General features: G+C 40.2%; 2 protein-coding genes across 2 annotated transcripts; both read left to right on the top strand.

Moving 5' to 3' along the window:
• Positions 1 to 49: 49 nt before the first annotated feature.
• On the top strand, positions 50 to 7,726 carry LOC136443461 (DNA fragmentation factor subunit beta-like). Its single transcript, XM_066440707.1, has 6 exons — positions 50 to 430; positions 1,067 to 1,202; positions 1,811 to 2,005; positions 3,434 to 3,513; positions 4,543 to 4,817; positions 5,806 to 7,726. Exons 1-6 carry the CDS (start codon positions 323 to 325, stop codon positions 6,005 to 6,007), a joined length of 996 nt encoding a protein of 331 aa, XP_066296804.1. The 5' UTR covers positions 50 to 322; the 3' UTR covers positions 6,008 to 7,726.
• A 709-nt stretch (positions 7,727 to 8,435) lies between these two features.
• On the top strand, positions 8,436 to 14,164 carry LOC136443472 (uncharacterized). The gene is made up of 4 exons (XM_066440719.1): positions 8,436 to 8,596; positions 11,078 to 11,367; positions 12,102 to 12,263; positions 12,733 to 14,164. The coding sequence occupies exons 2-4, from the start codon at positions 11,114 to 11,116 to the stop codon at positions 12,836 to 12,838; spliced, it is 522 nt and encodes a 173-aa protein (XP_066296816.1). The 5' UTR covers positions 8,436 to 8,596; positions 11,078 to 11,113; the 3' UTR covers positions 12,839 to 14,164.
• The last annotated feature ends 2,310 nt before the right edge of the window (positions 14,165 to 16,474 follow it).

Below are 16,474 nucleotides of genomic sequence, written 5' to 3'. Positions count from 1 at the left end.
ACGAATTCTCGCGAGAGTTGACAAATGCGTGATCTCACGAGAACTTACTAAAACCTCGCGAGAACTAGCCAACGCGAGATTTGCTAGTAAACCTGAAGAAGTCAATGACCTCTGGTGTCCTTGATGACTTAAGCTTTTCTCAAGCGTTCCCTGCGCAATTGGCCAAATTTGTCAACAACTGAAGTCTCCTGAAAGCCTCAAGGTCTTCTTAAACCTTGTGTACGTATGTGAGAACAACTTGTGGGTCAAGTAAGCTAGGAGGCAGTGCTGTAACTGCCACTTCCGGTTGGCTTTATCTTCGAAGCGTCAGTCTGACAGAGGTATGGGCTCCAAACCGTTCAAGATACGTGCAGCGGAAGATACCCAGAAGTACGGTGTGGCAGCCCAGGATCTCAACGATCTGATCGCAAAGGGTTGCAAAGTTTTAAAGGTTGGTGCCTTTCTTTTCTACATAAGCTTTCACAGTTTCACTACGTATGCCGACTCAACCTGTGCATACAGCTGACCTGGTATACAGGTCAACTGCGGGCAAGTAGTGTCTACTAGACTGTACTAGTCCAGTCAGTGTGAAGGGACGGATTGAGACAAGGAATAGCGTGGCTTTGAACGTGAAAACCTTCCTTACAATGGGCTAATGCATGGTATAAGCGGCAGTGATTGTATTTTGGTTGAAATCGCATAGTAAGTTATATAGTAATGTCATAACATATTGCCATCATGTAAACATGCATGAACATGAACATACCTTTGATTCAAGTACCTCTCAGTAACTGGGAACAAAGGGCCACGTGTCCAGTCCCTTGTTCACTGGTCGCAATGCTACAACAAAGGTTTTGATTGTGCTCAACCAGTAACAAAGGGATGGCTTATCCATCCATTTAGTGGAACAGACAATTATGTTATCAAATTACCATGGATACACGAAACATAATATATTCATCCTACCATCACGCAATACAATGAAAGTGTAGGTGGATGGTGTTGATACATGTACATGTATATATTTTTAAGGTTCGTACCAGCTTAAAGATGGACTATTGTCTAAAATCACGAAAATGTATTACAGGTCCCAATTAAGGGCTGCAAAATATGCCTGCAGCAAGATGGAACTGTTATCAACAGCCGGGAATTTTTCCAAGCGCTCCCGCCGCTTTCAGTCTTGGTGTTCCTGAGAAAAGGAGAGAAGTGGACTGGAGATGACTGTATGTATATTCTTACCATATGTGTACTGTTCTTTGTCAGTTATGTGTTTATTGATATCTTTAAGACTGCCTTAACATTACGTTTGCTACCTTAAAGAGTGTTAGCAAACTTTGAGTTTAAGACAGTCACTGTTGTTATGCTGTATAAATGATGTCAAATGAATATACCGGTTGGCCTTTGTTTGTTGTCAGTAACTGCAGTGTAGCTGATACGACCCTGCAATGGATGATTAGACTGCTTTCACAAGCCAGATTGGGAGGTCAGAGCTAGACTGGCCTTGCCATAATCCACTGATTCTGTAAAGTATTACCTTCGCAGAGAAGGTTATGTTTTGCATGTAGCATTTATGTGTGTGTGTGTGTGTCTGTCTTTGTGTCTGTGAACACGATAACTCGAGAATGCCTGGAAGGATTGTCTTCATACTTGGTAGGTGGGTAGGTCTTTGTGAGATTTAGATTTTCAGCCCCCTAGCGACTTGCAATGGTACTGCAGCAGAACTTCTGGTTTTGATATCTCGTGTTCTTAACATGCTACGGCCATCACTTTTGAGTGGTAGATAGCTCTTGTATTTGTGATGTTTTGACCAGTTTCTTCTTCCTGCTTGTAGTTGGGAAGATGATCAAGTCTTTGCTGGAAGCTCCAGAAGACCCTGTGAGGAAACAGCAGTTACAAGATAGTCTCGAGGACATGATTGCCAAGGAGTCGTCCCCAGAAAGGGTCCACGCCCTGAACCTGTACCTGCAGAGTCTTCCTGACAACATTGATGCAGAAACCAGGGAGGAGGACCCAGACTGGTTTGAAGGTATATACAACAGGCTTTTAGCTAGGCATGCGTCCATGCGTCAATTGGACGCATGATACTAAAATAACAAGGAAATTGGACGCCCTCTTTTAGAAGACCCCCTGTTTCCCTGGTAATTACAGACACATGTGACAGTGTCACTGATGCTTTTTTTAGTCCTACCAGACACTGGGACAGCATGAAAATTGATTGACATGCAATTATCTACCAGGAAATTGTTAATCCATAGAGCCCTTTGGGAGACAGAGAGGGAACTTGCAATTTTTAGTGCTTAAAATGGTCTGCTAAAAGTATGATAAGACTAGAACACCTCTAACCCATGCATCACAGCACCCCACCCCCCCCATTTTTGGACCCCTTGTCTACAAATCCTAGCTAAAATCCTCACATACAAAATGTACCTCTGGCTTTTTGGGATGACTCTGTGCACACATACATGCTTTGGCATGTTTAACTTTAAGATAAGAATTGTGAACTGTAAATGCGGAAATGTTCGCGGGGATTTATTTTCGCGGTAGGGAGAAAACGAAGTGTTCGCGGTGATTTTGAGTTAGCATTTGAAACAGTAGTAGCTCTACAGTCACACAGTGGAACGGCTTTTCGTTGTGGTTTTGATTTCGTTCAAAAAAGAGTTCACTGTCTAAAACTCCGAACATGAAACCACCGCGAACATTTCTGCATGTACAGTATCAAGTACTGTAAATCTCTTTAACTTTGCAGGGTAGGGAGAAAATAGAGTGTTCTCAGTGGTTTTAGATTCGCTGGTTGAAACCATATTACAGTCAATCAATCAATCAATCAAATGGTTTATTATTCATAAAAAGGCTTTGCAGCCAAAGGCTGAATTGTGCCCTCTGCACATATTGCACTTTGTTTTCACCGACATTACACAAATCATTTAAAATCACTTACTATGGCATTAAAATAATTTCACAGCATCGGCCTTTAGTTAGTCTATTCTGTATTCGTTTGCTTATTAGATAGACAATTCGTTCATTTCTTAGCATTCAGGAGCCGCAACATAGTCATTAGATGGCACCGGGCTATTTCTAAATCTAACTGTCTGGCAGACTGGCAGGGTAATGCATGCATGTGCATCATACCCTAATTATACATGTACTACACAAAGAGTGCAGTACACATAGTGCTTAGATAACTGGGTAGGTGGGCGGTGGTTTTAAGTTCACGATGAAGAGGTCTCTACAGACACCATGAACATAAAACCATTGCAAAAATTTAAGGATTAATGATTTGCAACTGCATGCTTTTGAAGTCACAATAAAACTTTTCTTGCCCATCTTGTCTTTTTTTTTCCAAAGGCTGTGACGTAGGATTACATTACCATCAATCACCAACTAATAATATTTTGTTACTGTTAGTATCATTTACTTATATTCTGTCATTGCATTGTGTTTGATTCTCCTTCAGGTCTAGAGAAGAGATATAAAACCAAAAGTCAAGTGATGGCCTGTAGTGCTCAGGGGAGGATGAGAGGCTACTATTCAAAGGTAAAAAAGTCCTTGTTTGATTTTAAACTTTCTAAGGTCAAATTATCAAACCATGTTCGTATGATTGAATCCTTATCATCAGATTCAGAGACTAAGGTACATTTTGTATGTGTTGTTTTACAAAGATCATATTCTTCTGAATTCTACAGTGTCGGTTTTGTCTTGAATCCAAAGCATAGTGTTGTTGTGTGCAATGGTTATAGTTTTTGCCATTGTGCTTGTACATTTGATTTGTAAGGTTAACGCAATTCAGGAGTACATGTATATTACCAATTATGTGTATTTCTGCCATGTTGATATAAACGAATAAAGATTTAATGCAGATACTAGGAAGGACATACATGTATTCCATTGACATTTTCACCAATAGACATGTCCACACTTTGGTTGACTGCCAACCTGCTTGCATCATTAGAACATCCTACATTGTACATATTGAAACATGCACAACATTCTAACACACCAAAGGTGCATCTAACTTGTTAGAACACGTTCAAATGTTGCCAAACATGACATGTTCATGTTTTGATGTGTAAGTAGTTGGTAGTTTATCAAAGTGTAAATTCGTCTATTAATGCATGTATGTTCTTTAATGCAACCCCGCTGCTTCATTATATCTGGATCAAATTCTGTGGATGCTGGGGCCTGAGTTCAATCCTAGGGTAGACTCCAGCTCAGACATGTTGTAATTGCGTTTGTCATTTCGGATGGTGACGTAAAGCCGGTGGCCCCGTGTACGAGGGAGCTTCAGGCATAAACCTCAAGCATCAAACTTCTGCACGTAAAAGAACCCAACACACTTATCGAGAAGAATAGGAGTGACCCGTTGTGCTTGGACAAAAACACAAGCCGTTGCAAAGCCGCATTGCACTACTAGCTAACAAAAAAGTGCCATGCCCCCTTTAGTCTGAGGTTCAACCACTTTACCTTTACCTTACAGGACTTATTAGATTTGCCATTCATTCCTTGATGTTTTCCCCTACAACTTATTAATCCAGCTGTTCCTTTCTTCTTCCTGTGTCTTTTCAGACAAAAGAATTCATTTCCAACCTGGAGGATCCCATAACAAAGATAATCCTCAAGAGAGCGCTCGAAAACTTCCGACCCTGCCTGAAGAAGAATGGCTACCACGGCGACTACTTCAGACGAACGGCAAAGCCCAAGAAGCGCCTGTGCACGCAGGCGGGTTGGTTCGTCTGCCATGGCCCGTACAACGCCAAAACGTGTCAGGACAAACACATGATCAACCCCTACAGCAGCAGACAGAAGAGGACAGCGTTCAGTACGTGGAACCTGGATCACAGGTAAGGCTTTTACAAGAACTGTCAGCACTCCAGTCTGGATACCATCCTATCTAATTTACTGGGGCTCCCATACTCGTGTCAGGGAGCCTCAGCACTGGTAAACTGCTAGTAAATATGTTGGCATCCAGGCTATCTGTACTGCACATAGCATCAAAATAGGAGCATTGAAAACCACGCAAGAATTTCTTTGAACTGATTCTCCAGAATTATTGACCAGTCTTATACACATAGAACACATGTGTTGTGTATGTTTTTTTTTATAGAGACAGATAAATTGGCAAAAAAAAATTAGTTGCAATGATAATGCCAGAATCTGTCAAGATGCGTGGGTACAGAAAGTTGTTATCTTACATAGAATGCAAAAATAGAAGAAAAAAATGTAGTATTTATGTCCTGATATTTGTTACTTGTTGGTCGCATAGTGCACTTTTTTCCCAAAACCATGAAGTGGAATATTGTTCATGCATGTGGATACCAAATCAGGGCTCGAAACTCATTTTTGGAAATAGGTGCACTGGTGCACCCAACCAAAAAAATTAGGTGCACAGAAACAATTTTGGGTGCACCACAAAATAAAGTTGAATGTCAGCAAGACATAATTACAAAGTTTAACAATCTTAAGAACTTCAATCTGTAATTCTGTAGCTAACTTCAAAATTTTAAACAAGTAATACTGTAGCATCAAATAAAGTACAACTGTTTCAAAAGGTTATATTGCTTTTTCTGATACATAGATGTCAAGAATATTCTGTATACTAGTGTACAATAGTACCTTTTCCCTACAGCCTACAAAATATCTAGCTGCACCAGTGCACCCACAGTCAAAAATTAGGTGCACACCGGCGCACATATGCACCCACTATTTCGAGCCCTGAAAATGCTGGAATGCTTACATTTTTTAAACATGACTTGTTAATAATTAATGCAGCCAACTGTAGATCTGTGACATGTAAATGTACTGTTTTCCATCCTGCCTTCTGCTTTGTAGAATTGAGAAGAGTAGAACCATCCTTCCCAGCATGCAGCAGGCAGCCGTGTCCTGTCCGAAGGGGAAACAGCTGAACTGGGAGTACTTCTACGAACTCTTGTTCACCACAGACAACCTCAAACTGGTGGAGATCAGCTGTCACAAGAAAGACGCTCACAAGGGGTACGATTGTGACGAGAAAAAATACTACACCAGTAAATAGCAATGTAGATAGTTCACACTAGCCTCTACCAGGCTCCGCGGATGGCAGGAAAAATAGTAGAAATTGGCCAAATAGAGTGAATAGTATGCTTAGGGAGTCGGCTACGGAGAGAGGGTCCAATATGCCTGTACCCCTATAGCAAACTAACTCGTCTTTCATGTTTTCCTGTCTATTTGGCCAATTTCTACTCTTTCCAGCCGCCCCTGGAGCCTGCATAAGCGCTGGTAGAGGCTTTGTGAGAAGTTCACACACCATGCTTGTATATTAGCCCCAATGACATGGAGTTCATTTCATTACTGTGTTTTAATTATGCAGCATTGTATTTCATTTTTAGGAATACCTATTTCAGTTGATATTGTAGGACACACAAACACGTATGTACACAATTGTTTTATGACTATCTTCTCTGTATATGTTATACTTGATGAAGACTTGGTGTCAAGGTGCCTTGCCTGTGATGCATTGAACATGAATGTACAAGTACATAATCTTTTATTAGTGTTATGGTGGTTTCAATGCTATTCTATCGTTTTCTACTGTGTAGCCTTTCTATATTTATGAGGACAGTTTTGTTTTCATCTGACGTAGTAGACAAATGTATTGTGAGATAAAGGTTCATGAACCTACAATGTATCTATTCTCTGTGGTGAGATGGAATCCATGTAAAAAGTGCTACAAACTCGCTGTTTAGAATGTGTTTTTAAGCTTTTTATAGAGCCAACAGCTTTGATAAACTCACTCGCACATGAGGTATATCCCAAAATTTAAAAAAAGACAAACAGTAGTTTGTAGAATTTCTCTGTCCTAAGGTATTGCCTGTATGTATGGTACAATGGGTGCAATAGATGTACCCCATTGTTTTGCACTAATTCTTAGATATATGTTGAAGCTATATATAGATAGATAAGGAAATGATGGTAGGACATGTCATTTCAGAAAGCTTAGCATTGTGCTTAGCCAAATTTTAAGATTTTATGGTTGTATGAATTACTAACAATTTTTGCTAACTTACACTGTCTTTGCAATTACTTAAAATGCCCCAAATATTACTTCTATACAATCTTATCCAGAGTGTACATATACTTAGTAAGTGAAATCATCAATGTATATGTATTTCAAATGGCTATATGTACCTCATATGACATGGTAGATTAAAAAGTCAATTAAATGAAATTTTCCAGTGCACAAAGAAAGAAAAATTACTTTTGACAAACATTTAAGCATTACACACAACATAAAGATTACTTATCTTAATAGTCCTTTTTTTTTCTTATCTAACTGCACATCCTTCCATTTGACATACCTCAACTTGTTGCTACACACATTTCACTACTATTTGATAAGACCTACATTCTTCAGTTATTCCCTTTTTTCTTCTTTTCGCTTTCCAGGTTTGTCCCAAGTAGACTGTTGTGTGGCATAACTGACTGTATTATGCTTTACAGACAAAAGAAAACATAGTTGCATAGTTTACATGTAGAGATGTAAGAGTTATCGGTGAGTCATACAGTCACAAAGACGTTATCAAAGAGACCATTGAAACTGTTATGGTAGCTTTTGATGTGTAAAACTTTTTGGGTAAAGGTTTTGTTGTACATTTTTGTGAGTATGGAAGAAAAGGGTAGTACTAGTACCAAGTAACAACGATATTAACATGACCTAGTACTAACTTTGAACTATATTGTAGCTACTTTTTCAATTATATACCGAGCAAAAACACCCTAGCTCTCTTGTGTGGTTTTATTCTCGTTTCTGGTATTATATGCGTTGTGTGTTTTCTGAGTTGTAGCTTGAAGACAGTTTCATATTTCTCTTGATTAATTTGTAAACTTATCACCCTTTACTGTACATTTAGCAACTAATTTATCGAATTACATTTTCAAAATTTTCACTCTTTCCAAATTTACTAATTGAATGGACCAGGTTATAGATCTAATTAACAAATCTCAATATTCACTTGAAAGTTCATCTGTGTTGGTAGAAATCGTTATGAATCATGGTTGAACTGAAAATTTGGGTAATTCTAATTTGTTGTGTTCGAAATTAAAGTTCAAACTTGATTCAGAAATCTCAATATTATATTGGCAAGAACAATCATTGCTCTGAGTCTAGACAGACATCCTATATGATCAGGTTAGACCTTGGATGGCACTCTATGACCATATTTGGCACTTCGAATAAACGGTTTTTCCTTGACCCAAAGAGTGTCACGTTTTAGAACAGGCCCACGGTGATTGTGTTTGAGATGACCTTTTTTTTACATTAAAGGATAAAGTTGACAAATTGAATCTGTACGTGATACTATATAAGATGCAATGGGGTATACAGCTCTTAATCTTATCTATAATTAGTCCAAACACTTTGGTACTAGTACTGTTGTATTGCGGCGTACAGTCATATTTGTGTTGTTTTCCAGTCGACTGATGACATACTGTCCGCAGTAATTATTTTAGCCAGAGGGTATATTTAAATTTAAGCCTGGCAATTTTGCCCCATTATCTAGGCAACATTCCTCTTGTTGCCAAGAAGATCTCGAAGCTGTCGTCTGCAGTACAACCCCGGAATAGATCCTGTTTGGTTCTTGTGACAGTAAGTAGATTTATGATCGGATGCATAGGTTAAGGAACTTAAGACCCTTTAAATCACCATTTGTCGTAGTGTCTTACCTGACGGGTTTACTTGAGCTGGATATCAATTAGTTGGTGTCCCCGAGAGTTCGAGTATGTACTCCCGGCCACTTGTTCAACAACCACCGCCTTTTCAACTGCGTAACTTAGTCTAGATATACCACCACCCCGTCACCGACTTGTCAGGTCTAAGATATAGCAACTCGACTGCTTTTGTTAGTGGCAACGTTAACAGAACGCAAACATGGGTAGGCCTGGGATCTATTTGTCAATATGGCGACAGAGCGCTGCGAAGTGGTAACAAAGGCTAGATATAAACAGCATTCATTTACTGATTACAGTGTGTGAATGTGTGGCTAGGGCATTTCACGCATCTCAGAATGGATAGAATGAGCATATACTTTTTTCATGAGTACGTAGTAAGTCTATAAACAAAACAAAAGATGTTTAGATTGTCAAGAAAAAAGTTACCAGTCCGACATGCCTGCGGGCACGGCGACTATTAGGTAAGGTGGGGACATTACTCATTGCTCGGTCACATTTTCTAAAGACCGGGGTTATACATATGATCGACCGTTTCTCACCTCAGCAAAATGGCATTCTTCCCAACAGTTCACAACGCAACAATGTAACGTTAAAGCCCCCGTCACAAATCAAGAATTTCGCTCGGCCGACTTGTTGGCGAGCTCCAAATGGCGATTTTCGGCCGAAGTACGACCGACGTCCTGGCGATTCTGCGAGCTTCGGGCGATTTTTCGGAGCTCGGCCGACGTTCGCGGGTCACTGGAAGCTGCGCTTAAATTCAGCGAGGCCTCGGCGACGATTTTTGAACTCGCACAGCTCGTCAACAGTTTGTCCGTAGCTCGCCCGAGCAACGCCCAGCGCTCGGCCAATAATCGGGCGGGCATCCGACGATTTTAGACCCGATTTTTGGTCGGCCGGAGGTCGCCCAAGCTCTTCGGCCTCGTGCGAGCCTCGCACGGGCTTTGTACAATAATCGGACGACCGTCGTCAGTGTTCCGGCCGACTCATGAAAAATAAGGCGTGCTTCGGGCGAGCGTTGTACTGGTATCGATGGGCGCTTGGACGGGCTCCGGCCGAACTCCTTCTTGTTTATATATAAAAGGTAACGACAGTTTAGTTTATGACATAAGATGATAGATGATACTGTAATATTAACTAAAACTAATATCATCTTGTCAAAGAATGCTGACAAACCTTTCTAATGAAAGACAATTCAATTGCAAAGTTAAATTTTCATTGAAAAAAAATTATCATCAATGAGATTTGGACACCGAAAACAATACCTGTTTCGTTTTTGTTATTGTTTTGGATGTTTCAATTTATATATCAATGAACTGGGGCTTGACTTCTGAGGCTTGACTTGACTTCCTGAGTTTTTCCTCCACAAAACGACTACTAGTATTTGAAAGTCCACTGAATTATTATAGATCTATGTTTGTCGGCCGAGGCACGCCCAGGCGTCGGCAGGGCGTCTACAGGCTTACCAACGGTCGGCCGAAGCTCGGACGGCGTTCGCCCGAGCTTCGGTCGATTTCCGTTTGGTGAAAATGTTTGGATCGGGCTTGAACGACTGATCTATTGACTTTGTGGCTCCTGAGCTTGTATTTGGATTGGTGCATAACAAAATTCCTGTCTATAATATTATTTTCAGTGTGGCCGTCCACTTCACTCATGCCCTACAGATTTGCCACAACTCAGAAAGTAAAGTTGGTCCAAGTATGCGCTTGTTACCAGGTCAGTTGATTCTGACTTCGTCCGTGTCCAAGAGATGGTACCGTCTCATGAGGTATTTATGATTATTAGTGTTTGACGGACGTCGCCCGAGCTCCGTTCAATTTGTGACGGGGCAGGTTTTCAGCGAAAAATACGGTCGAAGCTCGGGCGATTGTGAAATTCGGCGAGCTTCCGGCGATCTACAAAATCGGCCGATGCTCGCATGAATTGTGACGCCGGCTTAAAGGAGTCCAAAGCGATTTCAGCGCATTGGAAGTCGGACTTTCGAATTCGATTTTTTAGTCATTTCTATACATAGTAAATTCAAATAACACTATCTCATTGCATATCGACCTTCATGGAGCAAAGATGCGATGTCGTTGTGTGGTGAGAACTCGTTGAAAATCTGGGTGCTGATTTTTGGTGGTCCCAATATATAAAGGACTCCTCGTGCGGCTTGTTTCTTTGCTCTTATTAAAGTATGAAATCATGATAGAACTGTGCTAATTATGAGAAAGTAAATGTTTATATCACACAGATTGGCATATCCAGCATATTTCCAGTTTTAACGTTATGAAATTGCTTTGGGAGTTCCTTTAACAGGTGTCTGCGCACCATACTAACCGTCATTTCACTACCTACGTGATGAAATATGCCTTCAATCCATGCATATGAAATGTTGCTTCTTCCTTGCTGCCTTATGCAGGTGTAAGTACGACATCTACTCGTAAACAAACGCGTCATGGCATCCGAAAGTTTTCTTTGCTTGGTGCTTACGATTCTGCTAAGTACCTCATGTACGGTACACGTCTCAGCAGAGACCTGCGCAGAGGTATGCGAGAACTGTCTAGCGGATACGGAAGTGACGCAGGACGTCTTTATCAACAGGACGGCATGTACTGAAGAATGTGAGAAGAATATCCACTTGGGAACTGATAACAAACAGTTCATCAGGGCACCGATGTGGAAGAAGTGTTACAGACTGCTGCACGAATTGTGAGTAGTGATCTACACTGTGTGTGTGCCTCTTTGACAAGTTTGTTAGTAGTAGGGTGCTTAAAAGGATCTTAAGATTTTCTCCAAGGAGTGGTTTCGATCAATCGGGGGACCGAGCTAGAAGTGGCCGCGATTTTTAACGCTGCCCACCGCCCACGACTAGCCCGGCCCTCCGACCGAAACATCTGCTTGGAGATTGAAGAAGAACTTTATTGCGCGACAGTTGTAACTTGTAACTGGTACAATGTATTGCAACTTACGCACATGAGAGTCGAACTATTGCTAATTGTTGACAAAAATAATAAATAATCTAATCTATCTATGACTAACAGTAAAAATAGTCTATAGAATAATTCTTAAATATGACTCCAAAATGGTTGGCATTAACGGCATGATTAAGCCAAACATTTGGAAGTCATGTCTACATAACATGTCTTGTACATGGACAGCCCCGTCTTGTTGTAGCTCAACAGAAGTATTATATGCTTTCTTTACAAGTCTGTCATTCGGCAGATTATGTAATCTAAGCCAGTATTTTATCAACTGTGTTTGTGAATCGAAGTTCACCCTTGAGCTTTTGGATACGCCAAGAGATATGGCTTAGAAAGTTCGAGAGGATGGTAGAGAAAATATCTACCAAGTCATTAAAAGTATTTGTGTCTATGTCTTCTTATAGCTGTCACGACTTCATCAGTTTATAAACCTTCAAATATGCATGTGTGCTATTTATACAGGAGGAGTAAGAAGGGTCCATACCTGATACATGACGTACAGCCCGTGAAGGCGAACTGGCAACCGGCGATCGCCGTCAGTGCAGTCACTGTCCTCATCGTCTTCATCATCATCACCATGGTAACCATCAAACTCTGTGTGAAGCGGGAGATCCTTCGTACAGAGTACGTATAACTTCAGCTACATTCAACCATTCATTTATCTATTCAATCATTCATTCATCTGAGTAAGGCTATTCCGAAGTGAGAAATCTTTGTTCCGATACCACGCACATAGGCAAACTTTCATCCACTTGACGAGAAGATGACACTGGTTAAAAAAACACAATTTTTTTACAAAAGATCTCCTCTGTCAGTAAAACGACCATCATATATCTTATTTGCAAACATAGTTTGTATAAAAAAGGATCGATGTATATGTATGTAGCAGTTTTTAGAATAGTCACATGTTCTACTTGTCACCATTGTTAACTTGCACTGTCTGTATACTTTTTATACACTGTTTCATGTTACAATTAGTCTTCGGGCAAGAACTTGCAAACAAAACTCATCATCCATTTTCAATTCAATAAAACGCCACGGCATCGATCGTCAATGAGTTTAGTTGCTCACCGAACTTTTCTGTCCTTGACAGCTGCAGCCGTCCACCAGCCAACCCGAACGGCACCATAGCCAGTACTGCATTGATGGAATATATGGCTGAGGAGGACACGCAAAAGGCCAAGCAGGACTTGATATGAGATGATTCAGGGGGCAAGCCGTTTTCTGGACAACCCTCTGAGCTTCTATTCCTATTGATGATATAGGCAGTCTCTAAATGGCCAGTCTACAAGAACATTATATTCTGACGTAGAATCTGTAGTAGGTGGATGTCAGGGTAAATTAATCGGGCAGTAGATACCAGTAGCATTAGAAGCTTCGTGAACTAGTTGATTGACGTTAACACTTGTAATTGGCCCTTCGGTTGGGTTTTGTCGACTCGTTCGGAAATTCTGTGGGCGTCTCTACTTTCTGTTTTTGATTGCTTTGACATGAGGCTACATCCTAAAAAGTTGTACATATCCGATGAGAATCAGAATTCAGAACATCTTTAGGTTATTTTGGTGTATGTAAGTAAATTATGCGTACACGTGTGCCCCTTCAAATTCATGTGGGTGGTATGAATGTTTCAAACATCACGAAGGTTTTGTGAGTTTGACAGAGCTATTTTAGTCTTTAGATCCTCAATGACAATGTAACTATGTAGAAGAGCCACTCCGCAAATACTTACCAAAAAGTGTGTCTTAACAGCATTTTATCGTACTAATGTCTTTCTTTGCATTCAACTAGTGCCTGCCTAGCTGGAATGGGTTTGTACAGAAGAAAAAAAAACTGATCAGCAAAGGTGTCGTCTCTATGATAGTAATAACTTTATTGCAAATTTATGCCCGAATGCTAATTGCAAGTATAAAAGGAAAGGAGATAATGAATTTTGATAATAATAAGGTATAGTATACAATAATGAAATAAACAGTAAGTAAAATGAAAGTCGTCAACTTGCGCTACTTCTAATATAATCAGTTGTTATTGGGTTTGATTTCTTTTTTGTGTGCAGTGGAATATGAAATTCCCGACGTTTTGGGAGATATATGCATTGGGTTGTGTTAACAGAAAAACAGTTTTTGTAGGTCTGTGCGATGTACAAAGCTGGGGAATTTTGTTCTGACTAGGTTAAATAGTATTCACATGTAAGTCTATTAATCATGACAGTATATACACACCTTGGAAGGAAGCCTATACGTGTGGATCGATGTACATACCAGTTGGAAATGAGGTTTCAGGCGAGTCACTAGGCCAAATTCTTGCCAAAACGTACCAAAAGAGCATGCGGACACCGCGGAAATTCGAAGGGCTTCATAGTGCCCAAGCCCTGGAGAGATCTGAGACGATTAATATTGCTCCAGTAGTTTCTGTGATGCAATTATTAGACCATGTAAGCTATACGTCTTTCGCTCCATTGGATCATTGATATTTACATGTATATATTACTGTAGATCACCATCATTAAAGATGAAATGCTGTTCAAATCTATTGTAGATCCAGTTTTATCTTATGTATATATAGCTATCAGATACATTTCATTACAATCAATGAAGATAACAGAGGTGTCTATCTACACAAGTAAAACCTGCAATGTTTATCTATTGTCTGTGGCCCATATTAGCATATTCTAAATTTATTATACTTGCCACTCCCATCAAGACGGTCAAAGGTGACACTCCCACAGTACAGTAGCTTGCGCCAGTTAGGGAGTGGATATGTCTGCGTTTAGGCGGGAGTGACTTTGTTTTGTAGCAGCACTGTACGGTCTCTGAGAGCGGCGTCCGGTTTCCTCAGGTAAGAAAATGTATTCAGTATCACTTCTAAATCAATCCAGAAGTTGTCTTCTATCGCTGTGAACATGATACCATACAATGCGTCACATATTTCCGAGAGTTGTGTTTCATATTCAAAATGTTCACTGTTTTGTGAGTAATACGCCCATGACACCTGGCATCTGTTTTTGTCTCCAGGCAGGTTATTTTAGGCGACAATTGATTCAAGGTTGTGTCCCAAAGTTTCGACCTTTCGAATGACACTGTACATGTATAACGTAGACTGAACTAGATCTGATGGATGATGGTCCTCTCAAACGTAACCGTTGTTTACCAAATTGAATGTACAAAGCAAAGCAAACAGGTTAAAGTCAGTCTCGACGGCTAACAAATATGTCAGGTACCGTGTACCTATATACCGTTTTGCACTGGACTAAATATTTTTATGAGTCAGATATTTGTCTCGCGTAGGTTATACTGCACCGCCAACCACACCTCCCATAGTATAGAAATGCTCGAAGGTTGAAAAAGATTCCAAAATGTGTTCAATTCAATATTTGTGCTTTTTGTAAGTTGTACGAGGTTTTTGATCTGTATCTAGGTAATTATAGTGTGCACCAACATGCCCAATTTGGTCCATCAATCTTCGGCACGAAAAATGACAGGTAGACCAGGGTGTCACTTTGTTTTGCCCGGGCTGTGCACTGTGGTCATAGTATTCAACTTCCTATAAACGCATAAAACTTATTTCACCACAGTACAACTTGAGAAGTCATGAATAAGACCGACAACGGACTATGATGGACATTCTTTGCTACACTGTGAACTTGCTTTCTAGTCAAGCGAAACAGAATGTTCGTGATCTACATGGTTATCAGTTGTCGAATATAGTATGCAGAACATGTTCTATTTTACTTTATGTCCCACCTACTTTCTTTATCTATTGTTATATGCTCCTTTTAATGCGAAAGATGGAAAATAGTTACACGCAATTCAGCCATTAGCTGCTAGGTGGTGCTATCGTGTGATACTCAGGTAATGTCGTATTTGAAATATGAAACCATTTATATATGATTAATGTGTAGTTGAATAGCTGACTTTATCATTTCCACGTCTCTGCAGGCATATTAGAAAAAGGACCGACCAGCATTTTGCATCATAAGACCGAAGCCGTCAAACGCTGTACTCGACCTCTGTTGAAGCATCGGTAAACACAGACTTCATCCGCACAACGTCACAAGGGTACTGCCACCAGTATGTCCCAGTCTATCGGTGTATGTCTGTTCCTATTGGCGTGTGTGTCAGTCTGTGTCCAGGCACAGAACTGTTCAGTAAAATGCACCTCCTGCGCCTCTGACACCAGCAGTAACCGTACGATGGACGTCAACATGACAGAGTGTACACAGCAGTGTGTGGAGCGAATGGACGAAGGACCCATGTGGAAGTATTGTATGGAAATGTAAGTATCACCGGTCATTGAAATTGTCTTCACTTCATTAACATTTCTATTCAGAGTTTTGGTACAAAACCTAGCTCTGCCAGATCTTTCCTTAGTCACTGAAGAAAGATAGCGGATGCTGACTGTTTCAAAATTTTATCCAGTTGCTTGAGTAACTACTTTTGGCGTATCTTATTACCTGGATGTCTAACCGTCATTTAAGTATCACCATCATTGCCTACACGTAAACATGACCTATGGTATGTGTATAAGGTTCCCTTAAAGGCTTCAAAAAGCTTGCATTTCAAAACTAGAAAGAAAAAAAAAAACGCGTATAGTTCGTGTAGCATGAGGTTCATATTCTGTTTTGAAATGTGCCACACTCTACAAATTGGCATGACATCTTTCTACCGTTGAAAAGACCATAACATGTCTGCGATACAGTATGTTTGAATGAGCCGCACACAAAACAAAAACCTGTTTATTTACCCTATACTCTATTCTAAATGAACGATTTATAACACTTTCCCACAAAAGCAACAAATATTCAGTTACAAACAACATTTTACAATAGTTGATAGCCT

Source organism: Branchiostoma lanceolatum, chromosome 10, assembly GCF_035083965.1.
Source record: "Branchiostoma lanceolatum isolate klBraLanc5 chromosome 10, klBraLanc5.hap2, whole genome shotgun sequence".
Taxonomy (NCBI): Eukaryota; Metazoa; Chordata; class Leptocardii; order Amphioxiformes; family Branchiostomatidae; genus Branchiostoma; species Branchiostoma lanceolatum.
The sequence above is the reverse complement of the archived record's forward strand: the minus strand, read 5'-3'. Positions and strand labels throughout refer to the sequence as shown.

What these genes read in the sequence shown, in the direction of transcription:
- LOC136443461 (XM_066440707.1), top strand. Translation starts at nt 323, where the DNA reads ATGGGCTCCAAACCGTTCAAGATACGTGCAGCGGAAGATACCCAGAAG. An exon ending in GAAGTGGACTGGAGATGACT is followed by an intron (nt 1,203 to 1,810) that starts GTATGTATATTC and finishes TCCTGCTTGTAG; the next exon opens with TTGGGAAGATGATCAAGTCT. An exon ending in ACGTGGAACCTGGATCACAG is followed by an intron (nt 4,818 to 5,805) that starts GTAAGGCTTTTA and finishes TCTGCTTTGTAG; the next exon opens with AATTGAGAAGAGTAGAACCA.
- LOC136443472 (XM_066440719.1), top strand. Translation starts at nt 11,114, where the DNA reads ATGGCATCCGAAAGTTTTCTTTGCTTGGTGCTTACGATTCTGCTAAGT. An exon ending in TACAGACTGCTGCACGAATT is followed by an intron (nt 11,368 to 12,101) that starts GTGAGTAGTGAT and finishes CTATTTATACAG; the next exon opens with GAGGAGTAAGAAGGGTCCAT. An exon ending in CGGGAGATCCTTCGTACAGA is followed by an intron (nt 12,264 to 12,732) that starts GTACGTATAACT and finishes TGTCCTTGACAG; the next exon opens with CTGCAGCCGTCCACCAGCCA.